Source organism: Diorhabda sublineata, chromosome 4 (assembly GCF_026230105.1).
Source record: "Diorhabda sublineata isolate icDioSubl1.1 chromosome 4, icDioSubl1.1, whole genome shotgun sequence".
In the NCBI taxonomy this organism is placed as follows: Eukaryota; Metazoa; Arthropoda; class Insecta; order Coleoptera; family Chrysomelidae; genus Diorhabda; species Diorhabda sublineata.
This window is the reverse complement of record NC_079477.1, coordinates 10012138-10037651: the sequence shown is the minus strand read 5'-3', so window position 1 is coordinate 10037651 and position 25514 is coordinate 10012138. Positions and strand designations below refer to the sequence as shown.

At 32.0% G+C, this 25514-nt stretch overlaps 1 protein-coding gene across 2 annotated transcripts in view; it reads right to left on the bottom strand.

The window, feature by feature from the left end:
• Nucleotides 1-25514, bottom strand: part of LOC130443621 (uncharacterized) — a 257601-nt gene that overhangs the window by 14390 nt on the left and 217697 nt on the right. For both annotated transcript variants that reach the window (XM_056778405.1, XM_056778406.1), the window contains one exon: nt 759-861. In XM_056778405.1, the coding sequence (XP_056634383.1) occupies nt 759-861 (103 nt within the window). The remainder of the gene's footprint in view (nt 1-758; nt 862-25514) is intronic.

Sequence of the window (25514 nt, the reverse complement as noted above, 5' to 3'; positions counted from 1 at the left end):
CACGCCGCATTATCTGCTGAGTCTATTATTTTGAGGTGTTTGTTGAGGTGATAGTGCCCTGATAGAACTTCTGTTAGTATTCGTAGATTGTTCGTACTTTGGTGGATATATTCAGCAGTTCTATTTTGGTTATAGTTTCCTAGAAAAGTATTTGCCTTTTACAATGTAACAGACGTAACTTAGTTAAATGCAATCGTTATACAGTCGCCTAAATAAACACATGTAAATGACGTCAGGAAAGAGAATGTAGCTGTCACAACAAAACTGGATGTGACTGGAACAAAATAATAGTTTTTTTTTGTATGAGGGTACATCAAAACAAATAAAAATCATCACAAAGTTCGTGTGACAAAGACAACTTTTAATAAAAGTTGCTTTGCAAATGTCTTAAAAAATATTCATGTATATTAAATATTAGTTCACCGCTTTAAGAATTATACTGGGCAATTAATTTTATTTAAGCAATTTTTTATTATTTAGGAGTTATATTGATTTTGAATTTATTAAAAGTAACTTTTTAATAATGACACTAGTAAAATATTTGAAATATTGTATCAGTTTGTGTTTTTGATAGGTCAATAAATACTGCTCGCTTTTTTTCAGAAAAAAATCAAGAATGGAGTTAGGTATAACATAACGTTTCTAGTTTGAATTTGAAATATTAGATGGTTTGTTATTTGTTTCTGACAGATATCTTTAGTGCTTTTAGAATTATTCCGAATTGAAGTGTACAAATGTCATCAATGTAATTTACTCACGTAAAATTTTGTGGACTCTGTCCCATTGATCTGGATGAGATGCGATTCTCACCATTAATTCTAGAAGAATTTCACTTGCTCCGACACGATCTCCAGTAACTACCTGTAAATAAATGCAGTATTTTACTTCAAAATATATGAAATACCATCGAGGAAATTTGAAGTTGATGATGATGCATAGGATTCTGGTAACAAAACCATACCAAGAATCTTCTGAAGAATTGTAATTTTAATAAAATCGAAAAATTCTTGACGTGAACTGAAAAAATTAAGCATAGAAAAAAAACTGAATGAAAGAGGAAGTTTAAATTTAATGAAAGTAAGAGGGTAGTTGTATTTTATAAAATCTCTTTATTCGTTTTGTAGATTCATTTTTGTCTCAAGTTTCTTCTACTTTTCAGTTGATATATTGAATTTCGACTTTCCCGTAACTTCTTCCTGTTAATCTGTGAAGTGCAATCGACCTATCCTACCTCATGAATCAATTAATGTTACATTGTTAGTACATTCTGCCTGGCGGAATAATATTCACGGTGGTGTGCACAGACATTCTAAGTAATTTAACACACACAATTTCCACATTGTATTCACAAGTTTAACGTGAAGATATCTAACGTAACCAACACGTTTAAACATGTAATTCGAATTGAGACTTCAGCAAAGCACCACGTGTTCAATTACGATGCAACATAGCTGCAAAATGTTATAATAATCATTTGCACCCATAAAATCTAACAACAATATTTATTTACACGTGTAGGAGAAGATTTCTTAATTATGGTTCTTTAAAATTTAACAAGACATTATTATACAGTGTGGAAACTTATGGAATCATAGTTTGTATTCTAATTGTAGAAAAATGTGTGATTTTGTGGTTATAGTTGATGTTAGTTACTATCAATTTATATATAAATTATTCAACCCAAAAAACATTTCCACGACTACAATTTTAAAAAATTTAGCACTCCATCGTTTCCATTTTATTCATATTTATTTTTTTAAAAACCATCTCAAATTTTCGACTACAGTTAAAAACAAGGGCTAGAGTTCCAAAAAATTATAATCATTTGTAGTAAACTAAAAGAAAGAGAAAATAACCACCAAACACTACTCGTTGTACATTTTTATTAAATTTTTATTTGTTTATTTATTTATGTTTCAAACAATAGTTAGCACTTCAAGTGAATGAAACTACATGGAAGTCAGACCTCAAATTTAGATTGTGGGCAATACAGATTATCTCCATCCATCCATTGATGAGAAATTGATTCAACTTCTTTGTCAAAAACAGATTATGCATTTTTAAGTATGAGGAATAAATAAACAATAGCAGCCAATTTATAAACTTCTTCCCCGGCAGGAGATTCTTCCTCAGGAAAAGTATTCCCGGCCTTAAATAAAATTGAATAAAATATTGAATTGGACGCCACTAGCTTTTTAAAGACAACAACGTTAAAAATAAATAAAAAAGGTGGAAAAGCTGGAAACACCCTATGAATCTACAAACCTGATTTTGACATCGACGTTTTGTTTCTTTTATTAAAATTTTGACAGAACTCTCACCGGTAAAATGCCAGAGAATTGGACAGGTCACCTGAGGATTCTCTAATCAATAAAGCTAGAAGGCAGTGACAAACCAATGAACTAAATTAGTAGTTTGATGGACACAGACATCTCATACAAACTGGTAATCAACGATCGCCAATCATCTTTCGCAAGGCTGCAATATTTTTTCTGGTATATAGATGCTTCGAAGCTAGCGCAAAAGCGGATTTGGCCTTTTTGGATTAAAATGCAAGTATGCAATAAACGTATGCTGAGAAGTGTGTAAATAGAAACCTCTCTATAAAGCACTTTCACATTTTCTACGATAGCCAAGAGGCCTTGAAGGCTATTGAGTGCACGTCCAAACAAGCTTAGGAGTTCAAACAAAATATAGATGAAACAGAATCAAAGTGTTTACCATTTCAGTTATTTGTGAAAAATAATGTCGTCAAGGTAATGTCCATCATTTCGAATGCTTAACTCAAAACTCTTTTTAAAAACCTTTCATAACACTCACTAACAGCACAGATAATAATTTCTTGAATGATTTAATTCTTCGAATCTTTCCAATTTTGTGGTTTTTAGTCATAGACATAGCTATTAAGGTATCTTCTAAAAAGAAGCTCACACTCATAATTCGAGAGACCTATGATACCAAGAATCATTGCTGAAACGTGTGTTAGCCACATGTCATGTTGTTCTTTTCTACTAGAACCAAATATGTTTCACGGGGATTTATCGACTTCTTAGTTCTGGTTTCGTCTTAGCTTCGTCTAGCTTACCGTCCTGGGTTTCTAGCTACCGCTTCTCTTATACTTTCAATACTTTCTGGTGTTGTTACACTGAGAATCGGCACAAGGTGCTTCTTATGCAGGATGTTTCTAGTGGATCTGAAGTTTTTACTCATTAGTCATAGCTCCATGTCGATCAACATTAAGCTGCGCAAGAAATAAGCGCTGCGTAGCTGTCATAGATAAACAATGGACTGAGTAAATGAAATATGGCGTCTTATGCAGACTAGAACTATTTGCACCACGACTATCTACCATCACGACACTCTCAGTAGTACGCAGTACAAAACTGTCCATTTCCCGTATTTTACCTTATGCATAGTTCTAAACAAAGATTAGATAAAATGATAGTTGCTTAATACTATAGATTCTAAGATATATATTGAATATTTAGACAGTTTTAAGTATCAGAAATGTATCTCTAAAATTATTTGTTAGTTTAGCTACCCAATTATTCAATGTAATGAGATTTCAAGAGATGAATTATTTTAGTTGAATGTGACACATCGTATAGTAATCGTTTCCATCTGTTACATCTATTTATATCGTCCGCAATCGAGTTTGTGAGGTAATATAAGCGTGTACAGATGAGTTTAATAGACCCCATCAAAATGGGTTAGTCTCAGCTGACACACTGATTTGAGTAAATTTAGACACGTCGATGATAGTGGTAGCGGACGGTACCAGTAAATCAGCTTATCCGTCATTATGCTGGGAAAACTGAACAGCTAGTGAGAATGAAATTTTTTACTTGTATATCAGGAAGCTCATAATAGGTGAATTATTAACATTAACAAATAATCAAGGGATTAACATTCTTCTGCAGCATCTTATTCTATACAAACTTTATTATGTCGAAAAGTATAATACTTTGAGGAGGACTGATTCGGGGAACTTAGAAGCCAACTACAAGTCTCTTTGAAGTAGTCTTAGATTTGTCTGGCTGAATGTGGACAAGCATGATATTGATGGAAACTCTTATTTTGGCAGTGAGGAATTAGATGAGGTTCCAATATTTGTTGAAGGTATCGATGCTATTGCCTCTGATAGAGAGTGAAAATGATATTGAGAAATAAGCACAAGTATATCAAATCATAGTCCAATAGACGACTCCACACCATTGAAGTGAATTTTTTCGATACTTCAAAGTTGAAGGTCAGAGGTCTAAGTTCAGTATGAAGAAAGTCCAAGCCATATCTGTTTATAAACATTTCGCATTCTAAGGATCTTTCATGGTTTGCAAATCACTGAGCTGCTATTAGCAGTGACGCTGAATTAAATCATTCCATGAATTAATTATATTAATTAATTCAAATTTTCAAATGTTCATTTTTACCTTTCAAAATCACGTAATTAGGATTTTCCTAATCATATTTTTTCAGCATCATTATATATGTGGAGATAAGAATAATCACGGTAAAAATGATAAATATAGTGCTGCTTTAAAATTTCCATAGGACAAATAGTGTCATTTTAGGGAGCTTAAGCTATAAGATTTATAGTAATTATTTAGGTCTTTTTTGTTCTAGTCCCCTGTCGAAAATAATAATATTTATAATAGCCCGAAAATGTGTTTCTTCTACATTCCAATAGATAATTTGATGGAGAAACCGAAAAAAATGTCTTTCCAAACTTACAATTTTTTTTGAAAAAAAAAAAATTATATTCTGTCATAATTTTTTACATTTGAAGTTTTGTTTTACTTGTCACTATTTGTAAAACAAAAATTTGAATAAATCATATCAAGAATTGTCCTTCAATATCTTATGAAATGTACTTTATTTATAAAATATTTTTATCTATAAAATAAAGGCTCTTGTGTTTCAAATATATCTAAAATAACATTTGTAACATTATAAAAAAAATCATTGCTCCAGTTCTAGGATTTACGAAACTCTCGCTGTGATTAACAGTGAAGTGTAAAAAATTCATCTCTTTCATTTTTGGAATATCGATATAGGATTTCGACATATCAGACGCTACAGTATTTTATGCACTGGCCATTAGCATAAAGCAGCGTTTTTTTTCCGGTCGGTTACGGCACAGCAAAAGTCCTCTCGAAAATTTCCCCAACATTCTGTGATGTGGATATACGCAGCCTTGATAGCTTCTTTTCTAAAATCAGACTTATCAGTTTCTACATTTGGCACAATCTTTCTAAATTTTTGGGTGCTTGCAATAATTTCTGAGCACATACTTCTAATTGGTTTGTAATCTCATTTCTTGATGCGTACATGTCGTACTCAAGTACTATTGCATATATCAATAATACTATGGTGTTTTATGATTATGTACTGCCTTCCAATCATGTTCCATTCTTATATGTTTCTAAGATTGACAACCCCTCTTTTCACACACCGAACTTTATTCTCAGTATAAGTTTCACATTTCAAATAAAACCACTTCTATGAAAAAATTCTACCAGAGTTTTTGTCTTCGAAATTTCTTTTTTCAATCGAAAAAGTGTATAGCTGATAATTTCAGAGTGATTATCAAAACTTCTTTGACATCATTATAAGCAAATGACCACGATAATACTTAGAGGATATTAGTCAATAATGAACAAAATCACACAATAAATACACAATAAATATTGGCTACGAGAACATGTAAAATTATAAGTATAGTTAAACAAAACTGAAAAACACGATTTAAAAGCACTCTAAACTAAAAAGTTAAGAATACATATTTTTTAATATAAATTAAAAACAATAATGAACGAAAAATACTAGTATTATTGCGACAAAAGCGTCGGGCACTCTATGTACGAGAAATATGGAAAAAACGCCCCATTTTTTTCTCTCGTGAACCGGATTTGAACCTATGACCGGCGAATCCGGAGGTTGACGCCGTTGCCCGCTCAATAAATGAACGCAATTAAAGTAGTGGGATATACTAACAGTAATAAGCCACAAAGGGATTTCCAAACAAACAAGCTCACAAAAATATATACAGGTGAAGCTAATATAGACGTGTTAATGAATATAATCGATGTATCAAGACAATACTAAAACTTATTAAGGAATCCACAAATTTTTTACATATTAAACCCGCCAGTTTTCCATTTTTTGCTTCAAAAAACTACTCAAAAAATATCTCCCACACCGAATTGATATCGAATTTAATTTCGAATTATTTCTAATTATTTTGACCCCAAAACAGTAAATATCCGACTATTTCGTTTCTAAATATGTCTCTGGAACCCCATTAATTTCAACTTCTTCTCTTCTGCCACGTCTATAATCGAATGTTAGTGATCTCTTTCTGTGATGTGCTCTCCATTTACCACAGACCAATATTATAACGACATTACTTTTCAGTTGGCACGCCAAATTTTTTGATGTTACTTGATAGCAGTTTTTTCATCTCTGTTGGTTCTTCTTACTGTTTCTATACAAATTTCATGCAAATTTTATAGGTAAACAAGACCACAGGTTTGGAAAGTTTTTTCCTCGTAGACCACTTTCAAAATATTTCTGGCTTTGATGCATCCTTTATTGCCAAATTTGTGAATATAGAGACGTACCATAAATCTTGTTGAATTAATAAACATTGTTGAAGTTTAGTCATGTTAACGATTTACTCGGTATTCGTTTCGCGTCAACGTTGCAGAATTTGATAACAAATAACAATGAAAATCGCTTTATCGTTAGTTGAGAGTCCATGCATAGTTTGACTTTTTTCCCGGGTTGAAATTTCACCTAAAGCGTCAAACTTTTCAAAACTGGCGGCATAACGACATAATGACTTTATAACTGTTTGTACATCCTCTTGCATCCAAGCACACGTGATTTAATTAAATGTAAACTAGCAAGATTCATGCAAGGTATAAACTTCAAACTTATTAATTGCTAAAAATGAGAATCGAATTTAATTGAAATTATAAAATTTCTTCTACTGTGAGTAATTTCATTCAAAATGAATAATTTGAGAAAACTATTCTTGTGACAGACATTTTCCTTTAGCTTATCGTTATAAAATAATTGTTTTAGAAGCCAACAATTGTGTTACCTACTTGGTTATTGAACAAGTTTGGTCTCCCAATATGAGAAACAAAATTATATGGTTTGAAACCAATTCACGTCCTAATTTATGAATTTCATCCTAGAAGTAAGTGTCTGGAAAACTATCCAAACATTCTGACACGGCTGCTACCACCTCTTCATTCTATGGAAATCATTTTTTACGTATGAATGGCTTGAGATGTGTGAACAGCCAGAAATCAGTAGTCAAATTTTCTACGTTTCTACGTTTTCCTCATTTAGTGTATTTTTAACGTTCGGTTTCAGTTTGTTATCTAGGGTTTCTTTCATCGAAGAACACAGCTGTCTCTTTCCAGTTTGTTAAATTTTTTCATAATTTTCATCAATTGTGTGAATTATGATATTCAATTGTTCAACTGTTATTTTTTCAATTGTTCGTTTCTATATGTATTGTTACGAACTCGTCCACTGATAGAGACCGCGAAGCTGTACTGTTCTACTATGATATTATAATCTAAAGTTTGGCGGATGCACCGGCTACATTTTCTAGAAGGTCCATTTACATTATGTTTTTTATAAGGCGATTTCTTTGTATTGGTTTTACAGCTTGCTCACATCATATATACTGTTTATTGGCATAAAATATACATTGTATAATTAATTACATTAAGTTGAAATATTTTAATATTCATTTAATTCAATAAACACATAAATAACTACAGAAAGTATCTGTACGATAGTTTGTGTACAATTTTCAAGGAGGACTTTTTCCTTTTTACGGCAAATTAGGGATTTGCAGGAATTCGAAGATTTTGGAAATTGAGATAGTGTATATAAACGAATTTCTAACAGCTGTAGTAGTCAGTAAATAATTTAATGTCATAGTGAACACTTTGGAGTTTTGGAATAAGTGTGTTAAGTATCAGTGAGTAGTTTAGTGTATTATTTTTTTATTTACAAAATCAATTTACAATCTTATCCTAAGTAGAACAATAAATATATCGGGGATGAATATAGAAAAATGGATAAGAATTAGGAAATTACAATTTTTCTATTTTTTATGATCCAAAATAGGACCCCATTTTCGAACATTACCATTTTAATCATGTATTATCATCAAAAACAAGATATGAGAAATTTCAATTCAAAGTCGTATTGAACGGACTACACTGTATGTTGATTTCAAAAGCTCCAAACAATTCATATTGACTAATTCATACGTCATGAAATTTATATTGAATATTCGCAGGTATGGGGTCACGTTCCACGTTTATTTTACATTTTGAAGATTGATTATGTCTAGTTGAATTTAATTTAGGAATTCCCGTCTTTTAGTTTCGATATTAACGAATGAATTTGTCACTGACAATTTTCCTGATATCCTGTCCCTACTGGAAATCTCTTCAAGTTACATCACTCTCACTTATCACTCTCACTTCAAATTACTTTTTATCAACGGAGACCGTATGAAACATAGAAATATCAAGTGATAAATTCATTAAAAAATTTGAAGCATGTGCACATTGAGTGAATTTGTTTGATATATACTCGTATATACGATTGAACAATATAATAAGATATACAAAGGACTACCGCGTAATTTGTTTTAATATAACGCTCATTTATTTGTCACTGGATTGATGATTATGATTGTGATTATGTATGAATTTGGCTGATTCTTCACTACATCTTATCTTCAATATACTTTTACAGTTACCTCTTTATTTATAATTATGAAATGTTTATACGAATTGGTGTATTATTATCATTTCGAGTTTATAATTATACGATAATTTGTACTTTCGCTGCGGTGATTCATTATTAGTTTCCTCCGTGTTTCTGATACCACTTTTCAAAATTTTTAATAAATCTGACTAATATATTAGTTCTAATACTCGTATAACGTCGGCTTACGTCGCAAACTTCTCAACTCGATAACATTCAATTTTACAATAGGCACAAAAAAATTACAACAAAAAAATTGAATAAAGACTTGATCTGTTTTTTTAAAACTGAGGCTGCTATTATTACAAAGAAGGCTGGTACTGCAGCTCACCTTGTTTGGACATAAAATTTCACCATCACCACAAATTCGCTTGTTGGGTATTGAGGTTGGAAGCAATATGTCCTGGCATAATCACGTGGCTGATTTAGCCAAGACAGCTTCAGCTTAAGCCCTCTTTAAGACCAAAAAGCTATATACCTTGCAACCGCTTAGAAGCGGTAGAGGATTAGTCCTCTACAAGCCCAAGATCCATCAATTTTTGGAGTATTGCTTGCACATTTGGAGCTCGGATCCCAAGCATACCCTAAAGATTCCGGACTTAATACAGAAGAGAAGAGTTCGAATTATAGGCGATCCAGAGTTGACCAAGAACTTGGACAGCCTGGAGCATAGAAGAAAGGTCGCTGACCTGACTTTGTTTCACCGATACTACCACGGCAAATGCTCTTTCGAGCTGTCAAACAAAAAAAATAGTCCAACTAGAGCAGTTTTTTTAAGACCTATTCGACAGGCAGACGTGGCTCATGATCCTCGAGTTCGCTGGAGACGCCCAGAGCTTCAATTTATCGGGACTCATTTCTTAGGAGAAATGCTAGTGTGTGAAATTAGCTTCCAAAGCACATCTTTCCCGAGCACTTACAATCTACAATTATTCAAGATCAATATCTACAGGCATCTCCACACGGCAAGCACCACTCGAATTACTCAACTATAAAAGGGTTTACCTTCTCCTGCTTGCTTTTTACATAAAAAAATGAAAATACTACGTTTATGAAAAATTAGTATTGAAAAACATTCGGACACAATTTGGTAAATGCAATTAAAAATAATAAAGTATATTTCATTACAAATTGTAGTGGTAACTGCTATGTAAAAAAAAGTAAATTACCAAATATAAATAAGCCTACAAATTAATTAAAAAAAAGTGTTCTTATAATAAAATGAGAATTGCACAAATTGACTTTTTTTCGGATTATCTCGCGTTTGTATGTTTATTTTTTGATATTTCATGGTTCGTTAAAGCAGTTTTATTTTTTCTATCATTGATGACCTCTTAGTCTACTTTCTATATATTGAGATGTCTGCCCTATGTGGACATCGTCACAAGCATTACAAGGTACTCCATATATAATATTACACCTTTTGTTTTTGGGTGTTTTAGATTTTAGTTCAGTAGAATATTTGCATAACTTATTATTTCCTTTATGACTCATACTAATATCATATTAATCAAAATAATTTGATAGTTGTTGTGTTGGGAAAGTTCTTATACATACGGTAAAGGAAAATATCTTATGTTTTGATGTTTAGTTTCTGTTTTGTTACTCAATTGATTATAGTATCTATTTATCCTTTTCTTGAATATGTTGTCATCATTTTTTTTATTTTTTCTCAATGGAGTTTTTGCTTTTTGAATAGCTAAGCATATAATTTCAGAGTCTGATAGTTGGATATATCCATCAGTTAAACTTATATTTATGACAGGATGACATGAATTGAAGTTCTTATGAGACCAACTTGGTTCTCATCTTGGAGAACCAAGTTGGTTTAGCATACGATTCTGTTCTTATATGTTTTTATTAATTTTTTATAATGTGACATCAAGATAATTAATCATATTATTTTGGTAGATTTCGATTGTGAATTGCAGTTTTTTGTGATAAGAATTGAATTTTTCATGTTTTAAATTTGATATTTTGGTGCAACAATAATGCAATCATGTATATAACGGAAAAAGAATGGAATATTTATATTAACTTTGCTTAATACAGTTTCCTCAAGATCTTTTTGATTAATATAATTACGCAAATTGTCATTGTCAAATCATTTTTTGATAAAGACCGAATTAGGCCGCTGAAACATGTTTCTTAATAATGTTTTCAACTACTAGTAGGTGTAAGATTAATGTTTTTGTTGATAAATTTTTTATCACTCAATAATTAAAACTTCTCTCAATTTTAATATAGAAAAAGTAATTTGAGGAATACACCATGTTTCTCTTAGTGACCGCTACTCTAACTCTAGGGGAGCTACTTATAAAAAATCTATTTGCAAGCTTGTGTTATTGCTAAATGTTAATTAAAAGCTCGTCCACCTTCAAAATTCGAACGAATACTTAAATACCTTAAAATATAATTCAACTTTGGAAATCAGCAAAACAGATGAAACTTGGATACACCATAACACCTTAGGAAAAAAATTAGAGTCGACAATTAATAGCACATAAAATAAAATTGAGGAGCCATTAAAAATAAGGCGTTATTGACGATATAAAGTTTCCAGAAGCTTTGCACATGGATCATTGTTTTTTTAAATATTGTGGTTGGATTCCATATTTGCTCGAACTTAATAAGAAAAATTTCATCTCGCTAATGTCTACGAGCGTTATTAAATTACAGCTTTCTCATAAAATACTTTTCTTTCATTCCGGTAAACCATAATTTTTTCACGAAAGACCTGTATTGAAACATTGATGAGTTCACATTTCCAGCTAGAGCAAACAAAAATCTGGAAATTTAGTAACAGGAGCTTGACGGTTCAAGGAAATTGTTTGCTCTGCATAAATTTGAGGGAGCAAGAGTTTTTTGTCCGTTGTCAGTTTTTTATTATGTTCAAAGTTTTTCGTCTACACGCTAAAAAATGATTAATAACAAAAATTTCAGTTATTTGTATTACAAAATCGATATCATTATATGACAAAAGTGGAAATAGAAATAATTCCAAGGAGTACATGAAATTATTTTACAAAATACATTGTCGGTTTTGTTATTTCATTTAGTTTCTATTCAGTTCACAACATTACGACATAATCTTCATGGGTACTCAGATATTGATAGTAACCCAACTTTTTTAACCTGTTTTGTTGTTAGAAATCAGGTCCTGAATTCTAGAAAAGACGAAATATTAGCCAAATTAACTGCATGCGAAGAAGCTCTACAATTCCCACATCAACAGTTGCAACAATTCCTGCTTTGTTGTAACAAAATCCTCCTGGAATTAGTCTACAAGAGAATGACATGTCGTCGCGTAACTTATTCAAACAATAAAGTTCTGCATTAATTCCAGAATGTGATTATCATGAATTTACATAAAATTTCTTGGTTGATAACGATCTAATATATAGTTGCTCTTTCGTGGTGACGAAATGAAGTTAAGTTGTTTCACCTGTAAATGATCACCGTTAGAATGATAATACTAAAGACATGTGAGGCTCCACATCCACATCCTATGAGTTTGTGCTAGGCTCAATTCCAGCTCTTACAAGATTTCTCATCTGATTGAAAAATATGGTGTTCACTATACGTTATTTGCTTATTGCTTCTTCACCATAAAATTACACAATTCGATTGTTAATGTTAGATAGGGATAGTCTTTACTTGTTAAAATGCACTTTCATATGGAACAAATTTAAAAACGTTTTGCCATTCCTATAATTCAATAAATATCAATTCATATATTAATAGTATCTATGAAAAATGAACTTGAGTTATAATTATGATATTGGTGTAGCAGTAACAACATCAAGTCTCATTTACACAAAATGGGCTTTTGGTGAAAATACTAATATATATAAAAATTGTTTCTATGAAATTTCGACTCTAGTCAGTACACGACATAAATAATTTGTATTTTGGTATTATAATTGGAGATCGAGATGGACTTTCCATGGGTACTGTGTCATTTGTAGCATGTCATTGGTTCAGTTTATGAAAAGGAAGTAAAGAAGTGGGACTTTTGCAATTCCAAACGTAAAGTAGAGAGTCCAAATTTTGAATCTACCGTAACACCTATTCCTCATAATGTAAATTTACTAGTACCCACGGCGTCTATGGATTCGCAAGATAAATAAGGCCCAAATTTTAACCAGGATTTGCCCATTTCCGAGTACCAGAGACCAGGCACCAATTTAGAGGATGATATTTTAATTGAAGGACAAATTGGAAACTTTCTGTGCAAAGTAAATTCTACAGAAAAGCTTATCACGCTAGAACTTAGAGCTTCGTATTCGTATTTGTAGTGATTAGATTTTGAGCAACAATATGGATATAACCTACGAAGAGATAGTTATTAAACTTATAAATGACTATAAACTGATAGGATGCCGAATGTCATTGAAAATTCATTTTCTTCATTTCCATTCACCATTATTTACTGATTTCGGAGCCGTCAGCTACGAGCAAAGTGAGACGTTCCACCAGGATATCAGTAGAAATTCGGTGCGGTAGGATCCAGCCTAAATGGGTGATAACTTCTGGTTTTCTAGGAGAGGATATATAATATGAAAGGAGGAAGTAAAATTAGCCACAAATAGATACTTTAATTTGTTATTACGTCAGTAGATTCTTTCTACGATAGTATGCTATTCAGTTACAGCAAAAAATGTTTTTTGTCTACCAGTGAATTAATAATAACTATTCATTTTATGTTTTGATTGGCGACATAATTATTATAATTAACTCTATATTTTTAATACAGATGCAATTCAACAAATGGAAGCTCGTTTCGTATTCACCTAAACAGTTTTAAAATACCATGCTGTAGAAATTTATAGGTAATCCAGTTTATAACGTAATGACAAGCTTTTATCGTGAAATATTCAAGGTACGTGTTACATGTAGAACGCTTCAATAGGAAGATCGATTGATTTAAAATCGAATCCATCATTTTGAAAATGTATGTACGTTAAGGATTAACAGGAAGGGAAATGTACGAAACATCGTAAATCATATATAGGGTGCAGGTTAATTTAAAGATTAGAGTTCTAAAGCAACGAAAATCTAAGATAGGAGAATTTCAACATCATATCCTCATAACCATCTGCTAATTTAGAACACGAAGGGGTAGAAAGTGTTAATGATGGAGAAATCGTGGTTTATATGAGATTATGTACATCGATCGACCGATTTTATTATAGATGATTATTTTTTAAACAAAAATATGGAATATTGACTCATGAGCTTTATATTTGATTGGTATCAACTTTTATATTTGGTTTATTGAAAAATATGTTTGGTTTTGTAATTTAGTCAAGGAATTGATTCAATTATATTTGATGAATGTATAATTTTATTTTGGGAAAGAGAAGATATTTATCAACTCCTATTGATTTATTTATTAATCATTCCGAAGAAAATACACTGCACCAAATTTGAATGGACAAGAAGTTTGTCTATCAAAAGAAAAAGCTGTAGTTTCTAGCCTTGTAAAGAGTTTGGGGGAAAATGGGAATATGACCAAAGGTAACATATTGGTTATATACACCAATCGTAAGGTCTATTAGGAACAAAGCAAAAAACAAAAAAAAATATCACGAAAGTGACAGGATAGTAGCACTGGGAATCACCAGAGCCATTAGAAGTACTTCAGAAGCGGCTAAAGGTAGGATGGGAGGAGAGGATGCCCAAGAGACAGTAACAGTGCTACTAGCGATGTATTTGTTGAGCAGAGGTAATTGGACAATGTACTTAGCAATTTGGTGAGTGACTATTGCAGAGATCACAAAACAGGCAATAATATTCACGAAACATTCAAATTCAGAAGACCATTGGAGCGATCATTGAACTGTTGGCACAAGACTTCAGAAATAGGGAGTGACAATGTATAACTATTGCAAACAGTGTAACGGATAAGAAGAGACATTCGATAATTTGACTCGCAAAACTAAGCTATCACGATCTTCGTACTGGTACTTGTAAACATGCGATCTATTGAATATGAAATGAAAACTAATCCAAATGACCATAGACAAGTTAATAAAGCAATGAAAACGATGAAAGAATATCATTATTTACCTCAAATTCTGACATATGCACCATTTTTATTTATTTGGAAATGGGCAAATGGGCAAATATTACTCAACATATTCTTCTTTTAATTGGATACATTTATTACAGCGAACCTGCAACGTCTCTAGACTTTTCAAAAAGAATGTTTCTTCTTGCTCTGCAAACCAGACCTCCACAGCTTTTATTACCTCCTCGTTGGAAGGAAATTTACGACCTTTTAAACTTTTTTTCTTAAATTTTTTCCTGTAGAGTGATCAGTAATGTCGAATAGTAATTTACAGTTATTGTTCTACCATTATCCAGAAAATCAATCATGACTACTCCATGGCAAGCCCAAAAAACTGAATCAAGACCTTTTCCAGCAGATTTTTGGACATGAAACTTCCTAGGTCTTGGAGAACCAGAGTGTCGCCATTCCATCGAGTGTTGCTTTGTTTCTGGATCGTAGAAATGTACCCAAGACTAATCCATAGCAACAATTAAGTTTAAGAGGTTTACATCGTTTTCAAATCGAGGACAGATCGAACGCGATGTTTCTACCCTCTACGATTTTGGTCAACATTCAAACATTTGGGGATCCATTTTGCAGCAATTTTTCTCATGTCCAAATTGACGTGAACTATATGATGAACGCGTATGAAATATTCAGTGCTTCAGATATCCGTTTTAGCTCAATTTGACGGTCTGATAAAATTATGTCATGAGCTCCATCGATATTTTCTGGGACTGACTCAGAAATTGGCCGGTCATCAACTTCAATGGTAAATTTACCTCTTTTGTAGCCCAATTTTGACGGTCGCATACGAAGGACATTGATCACCAAGGGTATTAAGCATATCTTCGTAAATCTGCTTACCTTTTAACCCTTTTAAATACAGGTACTTGAGATGGCTCGATACTCCAATTTTTCGATTTTTGCAATTACGGTGGACATCTTTTTTCTTTTAATTTATTGCGTAACTCTGGTTCACTTTTGTGACGTCAAACTTTACACTGACAGTTTTAATAATTTATTGTTTGTTGTTATAGGTATCAATACAACCTCGCATCTTCGACAGCTCTCATTACTCTGATATTCACGTAAGTGACACTAATAAGGATCTTATGCCTTTGGCGATGTAAGGGAATAACTGGGCGATTTGCTAATGAAATTGATTCTTGTATTTGAACAGAACAAAAACTGGTGATATGTAGCGACAATTGCATCGGCGAGATTAAAAACAATTTGGTGCATTTTTGTAGCAATATTTGATTACAAAAGGATTTTTTCACGAAATAAATGTTTTCAATATAAGAGCATTCTTTTTTAAGTTGCGATAGCGATTTTACACATATTGAAAAGAGAAAGAGGTCGAAAGGTGTGAGGTGCCATTTAATTTAGTAAACTGATAGCAGCTGCAACTCCAAATAATTTCTTGGTAGTAAGTCTTTTTTCAATTAATTGTAAGAGTGCCATTGATTGAGCTTTGAACACAGCCCAGACAAAAATTTCAACAGCCAGAGACTGTGTAATTGTAAGTGTTGGTGTATCTAGAGGTAGTCTAAACAGTGTGTTTAGTATGAAAGTGAATTAATTTCTTTCTTCTTGTAAGAATCATTCAATTTAGTCTTAAAGTACGGATAAACATTACTAATGTAATTTTGTTGTCAATGAATATCACCATCTCGGAATAACAGGAAAATAGAATTCAGACTATTTTAGGAATATGCTTGCCGTCCAATATAGTTATTGGGGAAACTATGTTTCAGTACGTCAATTTGAAAGTGGTTTTCATCGTCAAGAAACCACATGTTTCGAATTTTTGAAGAAATAGATCTGAAGGCAATGGAGTATTAACGTCATATGCTATGATATATAAAAGAGTATACAAATGATGTTTGTTCACGATAATGTATGTTTACATCGACTCAATTAAATTAGATCAAAACGCACGGTAGATATAAGCAGATTTTGGATGATTGAGTGGGAAATTGCTATATCTTCAAATCATCCAGTTACACATTAATATACAGGAATAGCTTTCGCAACACTTCCGCGACAATATTAGTTGTTGCTGGTAGTTACTCATTTCAATAAAACAGCAAGGTGGAAATAGGGAAATTTCAATAACCGGAAATCACAAAATTGAATTGAACTGAAATGAAGTGATTATAACTAGTCAAACTTTAAATTTGATTCAGTAAAACAGTTCAATAAATATCGTTCTAGGCAACAGAATATATATATATATATATATATATATATATATATATATATATATATATATATATATATATATAGGAAACTAAAAGTGCACTTGAACAATTAGAAAAACAAAAAGAAAATGGATTGATGACAAGATAAATAATATTGAGAAAAGAAAACCATGTCATAGGAAATAAAAATAAATAGAGTGTCCAGATGAATCGGTAAAAACGAGGGAAAAATTCATAGAAAAACTAAAAAATAAGTTATAAAAGTAATTCCGAAGGGTAAAAATATGGGAACATCTGGAAAATTTGCAATAATTAGGGAAAATGTACAAATCATTTCAACACATAAGAGGGAGATCAACAACCGTTCAAATACTACAGAGACTACGCTTCTTATCTTATCTTCAGTCTCTGAAGACGATAACGTGGTTAGATGTGTTCAGTATGAATATCACCAACGCTTCTAGAAATTACTTAATACTCTAAACCATATTAATCAATAGTTCATGGTAAAAAAGCAACAATTAAACTACGGGTAGTGTTGGGTCGTGTGGAAATTCTGGCAATGTTTTCATAGCCTAAGTAGATATTGCACGCTAATCGTCGACGTACATGGGATTAAACTTAGACAACTATATTAGATAATTGGTGGAAAATCGCAACGATCTATCAAGAATAAATTATTGGTATTCAAGACCATACTTAAACATATTTCAATATATGGAATCCAGCTGTGAGGTTCAGCGTCTATATTAAACATAAATATTATCGAGAGATTTCAGTCAAAAGTTGGTGTGCTTCATTGCTAGGAATCTACAAGTGCTCTCGGTTAGAGAAGAAATTAAAGTGATCAGTGAAAAGTTCAATGAAACATTTCATTGTTGCCCCAATCAATTGGCCAAAAACTTAGTGGTAGAACCTTTTATCCGACGTAAATTCAAAAGATTAACCCCGTATGGCATATGGCTAGCAGATTTTAATATATTTTATATGGATTAAAAGTTTTGGTTAAGAAATGTTCTCTACGTTTACTATTATAATTAAGCATATTTAATTTTACATTGGCTAGGAAAGTTAAATATATGATGGCCTTTATGTTAACTGTTATCTTTCAACTAACATAACCAATTTTTGATATACCAATTTTTTTAACCCATAACCACAATAAGTTGTGTGACTGACACATAAATGGCGCTTTCATTGTCAAATCCATATGATGTTTCAAAAGACTACTATGTGTAAAATTTCATAACATTTCGATTAGTCAGAAAAAAGTGACAGCCATTAGAGTGAATCTACTTTTGTTATTTTCAGAACAATGGCTTCTCAAGTGTATCCGGACTTTGCTCCATCGAAAAGAACCATTTATTATTGGTTTGCTGGACTCAAAAGTGGTCATACAGACACCGATGATGGCGAACGTTCTGGTCTTCCAGTTGAAGAAAGAGAAAATATAAAAAAGTCCACATATTGGTAATATCTAATCGTGGAATAAAATTGTGTGAGATAGCTGAGGCCGTAAAGATATCAGAATGCGGTGTGTTATGCATGACCATTCGATCATGAGAAAGCTTTGTTCAAAGTGTGTGCCGCGTTTACTCACCTTCGATCAAAAACAACAACATGATTCAACGCAGTATTTGGCCATGTTTATGTGTATTAAATCAGATATTGTTGCGTCGATATGTGACAATGGATGAAACATGGATCCATTACTTCACTTTGAAATCAAAACAACATCTTCTGAATGGACTACAGCCGGTGAACCTCCTTCAAAGTGTCCAAAGGCACAACAGTCAGCTAGGAGGGTTATGGTATGGTAAACAATCAATAACGAATATTACATATCGTTGTTGGATCGTTTGAATGCAAAAATAAGGAAAAACTGCCGTATGTCGAAGAAAAAGCACTGTTTCACCAAGAATGCACCGATTCACAAGTCGATGGCAACGATGGTTAAATTGAAATAATTATACTTTCAATTGCTTTCTCATTCACAATATATTCCAGATATGATCCCCAGTGACTACTGGCTATTCACTGATCTCAAAAAATGTTCCGGTTAGAAATTCAGCTCAAAAGACAGATCCTTCTACAAGCACGGCATCGAGAAGTTAGAGAACGGCTGGAAGGGTCCTATCGCTCTTGAAGGATATTACATTGATGAATAAAATCGATTTTAGGCATAAAAATGTATTTTTCCATGTTTTGTGATACCGGTAGGTAGTTGCATAAACTATATAATTAGGGTTTACGTATTGTTCCATTTAGAAACAGTGTCCCCAATTAATTTTACGTGAAAGAATTTATGTGGAAAAGTATGTCCCAGTATAAAGGGGGATATTTCTCACTGAGACATATTTCGGTTTATGATAGCGATAAGAAAAGTGGAACATTTTATAGTATACGTATATATTCAAGTATCATTTTCATTGGAAAATTACTTTTCCGTCAAGCTGCTCTCGTAAATGTTAGAATGTTTTTAACGATTTTTGTGCAGTATATAGAATTCAATTTTTATATGAATTTTCATATTCGTAACAGGAGGCACCTTAAAGGAGGATAGAAATCCACAAAAACTGTTTTGAATCTCTCATAGTAAATATTCGTGATATAATTCATACCGTGCATTTTATCCATCCAAATCACTAAATTAAATTCAAATTTATGCGGAAATATCAACATGAGAAATATCAACATGAGGCTACTGTTTTGACCTCTATCATTTTATTCGTACGAGATATTATGTGATGAAATGTCACATTTTAGCTAAACTTTTTATTCATTTTCTTTGAAACGGTGAACTTTGTTCCGTCATTTTATCCCTAAATATATGAATCTCTCGAAATTTATGGCACTCAATTTCTGGCGCTTTCATCCTTTTCTGCATTTCCCACATCTTTTAAGGATTTGGTCTTGATCTTTCGCATACAATTTTCGAACAAAGAAATCGTTGAGGAAAACGCATATACTGCACAATATCTTTTTGATCTTGTATGTTGATCTTTCAATAAATCCAATAGAGCTTTGAAGTATTCTTGGTGAATTTTATTTGATGTTATGGGCAGGTATTATGTCTGAAGCATCTTCAAACAAATACAAACTATTAGTCGCGGACAAATAAATACGTAAGAATACCAAATATTAATTAACAGGTCAAAATTAGAAAATATAAAGAATGATATTATAAATTATGCAGTATTAATTTCAATGAACTTCGTTATAAACTATATTTGCAGTGGAATTACATTTCACACTTCAAGTCCAGTGAAGTGGGTAAAAGAAGGAAATTTGTTCTCTTCTGCTACTGAAAAAAGATTGCTTGACGTTTATTTACCAAACATAAGTTGTTAATTTCAACAGAAAGGTAGTCCGCATTACAGTTTTCTATTTTTTATTTAGCTCAAAGAGAAAAAATATTATATCTTATTATTTATGGACCGGAGAAACGGAGAAATTTAGGGAAAAGAACAATTCAAAATTGAAAAAAGAGATTAATTTTAATATAAGTATTGTCGCTCACGAATTTCATTACACGTAAACTAATATTCATTTCAAAATAAAGAATACAAATCGTATGAAATTAACTGCTTCTATGTAGAATGAATTGGTATTAATGTATAATTTTCTCTTCGTACCAATTAAAACATAAAAATCGGTGTGCGAAAGACGTTATCATTGAAAATAATAGTTCATACTACACAAATGTCTAGCAATCAAGACCACAGTAAAAGGAAACCTGCGAATGTTTGGTTTGGAGAAATAAAAAAAATTGTTATAGTGAAAGGAATAAAAATGTGATATTTATTCGGTGACATAGAATGGTTATCTGAAGAGTTTCCGACCTCAACTCAAGTAATGATCAGTAATGATCAATATAAGTTGGGAAATATATTTGCGCATGCGATAGAAAATGTGGTATATGGCCCTATAACCAAAGTAATTATAATGATGCTGATTTTACTTCTGCGCAAACTACGAACATACGAAATATAACATCAAAGAGTATCAGAAGCCGAACGTCCTCAATCTGGAGGAGTGCTATGCCTGTCTTTAAAAACAACAGTCACAAATGTATCTTCAACAGTCGTGTCAACTTCTCATACTGATACTTTTACAACAGAACTTGAAGCTACAACGATATCTCTCCTTCCACCTAGAATAGAGTTTATTATCGCATGTTACGAACATGTCACATCACGAGTAGATAAAACAACAGTTTCAGAACCTGAACCTGATGTTCGTATAATTATGAAGCCTCCATTCAAGCAGCATGCCGTAATCTGTCGTCTACCTTCTACAATGTATCCCCAAGTGATATTTTGCCCATTTGTTCTGTTCAACGAACTGAAAAAAGGAAACGATAATGGCGAGGAAAAACAGCCATAATTATCTCAACTCCTTTTAAAAATGAGATGGAAAATTTGAAAAAGCCTGGAAACATCAAATCCTAATGATCATTGCCCTAAAAAGAAGCTGAAAACAAACAAAATATTGAACATTCAGCCAAAAAACAAAAGAACAATGATAAAGATGATATTTGCTTGGATTGTAATAATGTAAACATCAATTTTTTGACATCGTCAGAAATCTGGGTAGGCTGTCAGCTCTGCGAGAATTGGATTCACAACGTTTGTGCTAGCGTGGTCGATGAAGATCTCTACTTTTTCAAAAAGATAAATCAGTAGAAGAGTATTAGACAACATTGCTGGATTGGGTAAAAGCTTTAAAGAGAAAGGATTGGATTGAAGGAAAAGATTTTCCATCGGGACAACACATCCTCTCTTACTTCGATGAACGGCAAGGTTTAAATTCAAGAGCTGCACTTCGAATTGGTTGACCTTCTACCGTATTTAACAGATCTAGATCGCTGTTTACAGCGAGAGAAAATGACAGTATTGACGAAATGTATGATTTTTTCAGTATTGCTAGTGAAGCTGCAATGTGAATCTCTGTTCGTATTTCTATGTAAACAGAACAATACAGTTTTTGTTTTTTTTATACTATGTGTAGTAGTAGTAGTGTGTGTAGTTTATACATATAACATCATTAGGATGGTTCCCATTTATTTAGGAGCTAAGTCGTACTAAAAAGTAGTCAGTCTTTGAGATCATGAACTAGATTCAACACTTGAAGATAAAGATTTTTAATAAATTTTTTTTAAATGATATATTGTCAAATATATTTATGTAAATGGACTCCAGATGGTCCAGAATTATTTAAAGTGCCAGAAAATTTTTGAGATCAAATAATCTGGTTTATTACATAGTGATAAAAATGCAAACTGAATGATCATTCTTTTCGATTAGTAGTTTCACAGAGACCATTTAGTATTACAGGATGATAGTTACCATACAACTTCTATATTTGTCGAATCCTGAGTCAATCGATTTCCAATCTAGAAGAATAAGCAGCAACTGAATTCGTAAAAAAAGCTCAACCGAATAAGTTTTTGATGATTTGATTTCTATTATTCTCAACGGAACAACATCGTTATGATTTACTTTTACTTCCTATTGTTTATCACTTTGATCTAACTTGAATAAAATTACTCTCATTTTGTTCAGGAGGATGAAGCTAATTAATTCAAGAACATGGTCGAAAATAATCCAGCAGTGCCGTAAGCTGCTGAAAAAGCATGTTGAATATTTATGCCTCGAGAGACTCGACAAAAAAATATACGTACATCCGTGTTTGGCCTACAAGTGTATAATCAGTTCCGGAAATAGTTATGATGTTTATCAAAAACAATTTCTTTTAATAATACTTGTATTCTAATTAATTAGTCACAAAACTAAACCTGAATTCAATGTCAACTTCTGAATGCATTAATATTTGCATTTTGAGTACCAAGAAATTCATAATTATTATGAAATGATGATAAGGATACACTTTATTAAGGATATGGACAGGAGCAATTAAAAGACTTTATTTGGAAACGCAAAAGCAGAACCTTTTTTACCCTTTTATATCTAAAATTCCAAAATTATTGAATCTCAATAAGCTGTTACATATCTCACAAATATCGTTTCGATCTATATAGATATTATTTTTTCGTTTTATACTGGATATGAAAACTAAGTTAAACTAAAACTAAAAATTTATCTAAAACCATAGATCTTAGATGCAATGGATACATTGGTTCTTAGTGGTGGACATAAATGAAATGATGTTCTTAAATAAACACATTATGCTTCAAATACCAGAATCCAAATTTGGGACATTCCACTAAACCAAACTTACTATATGAGGTTATTTCTTAACTAGAATACTAACTATAACTATTACTTACTAACTAATATATTCATAATTTTATTTTAGTGACTACTATATTTCCTTCTACGTTTTTCTCTTAAGTGTTTTTTTTTCTAAACGATGTGACGTACTATCTTCATAATTAAATAATCGCCTGTCCTTGTTTTATATATGTGTTGTCAATTATACCTCATCTTAGAGCGAACGAAACACAATCCGACATCCAAACACGATCGATAAATTATATTTATAATGCTACGAACTCGTCTACGACATGAACCGTGAAGCCGATCCTATTCAGTTATAAGAAGATATTGAGTTTGCTGAGTGCGGCGGTTCTTGGAAACTTTTGATATTGTTTTTCTACGTTTTACAGCAATTTTTTTATATATTTTTTATAGAACCAATTTCTAGGGAATTATAAATTTCGGGTTTCGAAATTTATTTTTAAAAAACTTTATTTTTGAATATTTATATGAATACAATTAATCTCAAGATCGAACTAATTATAAACATTAAATATCATCGAATTGTTTACAAACATCTTATTTATAGTAAAATAGTGCTGATACATGTTTATGATATTAGATACAATGGTATTGTTTTATAAATATCCTTCAGGAATTCTTCGCATGTAACTAGGGAGGTCTTTTTATTTCTTTGTTTTATTTTTATTATTGAATTCGAGGAATTTGTTTTGAAATAATTGCTGTTTATCAGCGATTTAAATAAATTATATACTTTAGTGAAAAGTTCATTATAAGTGAATATTTCTTATAAAAAATGACTAGTCTAGTGTAAGTGCTTAAATAAATTAAGTAAGAAACAGTTTGTACAATACAATTATTCATCACAGCATGTATCCAACTACGCTTATTTGAAGATTCACCACAGTCAATTGAAATAAGTATAAGGAGATTTAGCAGCTTAGATGTGTTTTAAGGTTCCATTGGTTGCAATGATATAAACATTGAGGTGACTTTATTATTAAATTAAAATACCTACATAACGTTATCTCACAAATGAAGATTGGATGAGGAGATTTTGCCGGAATTTTATCCGAATTTGTAATTCCTTTATCGAATATTCCTTTTAATGAAATAACTTGACTATGTAGTTAATGACATTTTCACGTGAGCGGAAATGTTTTCATACTTTTTAGAAACGTTCGTAGCTCCGCATATAAATATTCATGCAGCTTTTTCCAACTTCATCTTTGTGTTGAATAATTTCTAAACATGTTGAGGAATTAATTAGGTTTGGGTTACGAAGATTGAAAAAATTCAAATGCTTCTCACAGTAGAAGTTCGAGTAGACATGTTGAATGTAGTGAATATGTAGTATCATAGAATTATAGTTAAGTAATTCTAAGTTAATGTACTTCTTGATCACCATTGTAACAATTATGGATGTTTGAAGTTGTCATGATTACGACGGCTACTAATCTACAGAAAAGTTGAAATATTAATTGGTTGTTACTTCATATCAGTTATTGTTTGGTACATATCGAGAAAACAAAGTTTTGTTTTATTGGTCTCTTTAAAATTGACATTGATTATGGAAGAGTATGTAAGCAGAAATTCAAATTAGTAGAATAATTGCTCCTATTGAATACGGACACAGAAATATGTTGCCAATATACAAGGCCTGGCTATTAAATAACTGGTTACAAAAAAGGGTTTTATCATAAAAATTATCTACATTCGGAAGCTCCCGTTCAATATACTTCCCTCTCTCGCCACACACTTTTCCATACGTTTTTTCCATTGATTGAAGCAGTGCTGGAAGTTTTTTTGGTGAGGGGCCTTAGAAGTTCTGCTGTTTTTTGCTTTACCGCTTCTATTTATCTTTGGAAATAAAAATAGTCGCACAGTACCAAATCTGGTGAGTACGGCGAATGTTCAAGCGCTGGTGTGCGCTTACTGGACAAATACTGCTTCTCAGACAGCGCGTTATGGGCAGGTGCATTGTCCTGGTGCAAAATCCATGAGTTGTTCTTTCACACCTCAGGTCGTTTTTTACGAACTCGTTTTCGCAGCATTCCGAAACCTGCGATTGATACGTTGCTCCTGTTTTTCGTCAAACTTAACAAATTACGAGAACTGTTTTAGGAAATGTAGAAGTAGCTGATACTGCTCTTCAACTAACCAGGGAGCACCTTGCAGCTAATTTAAAATTCGCACGACAACATGCGAACT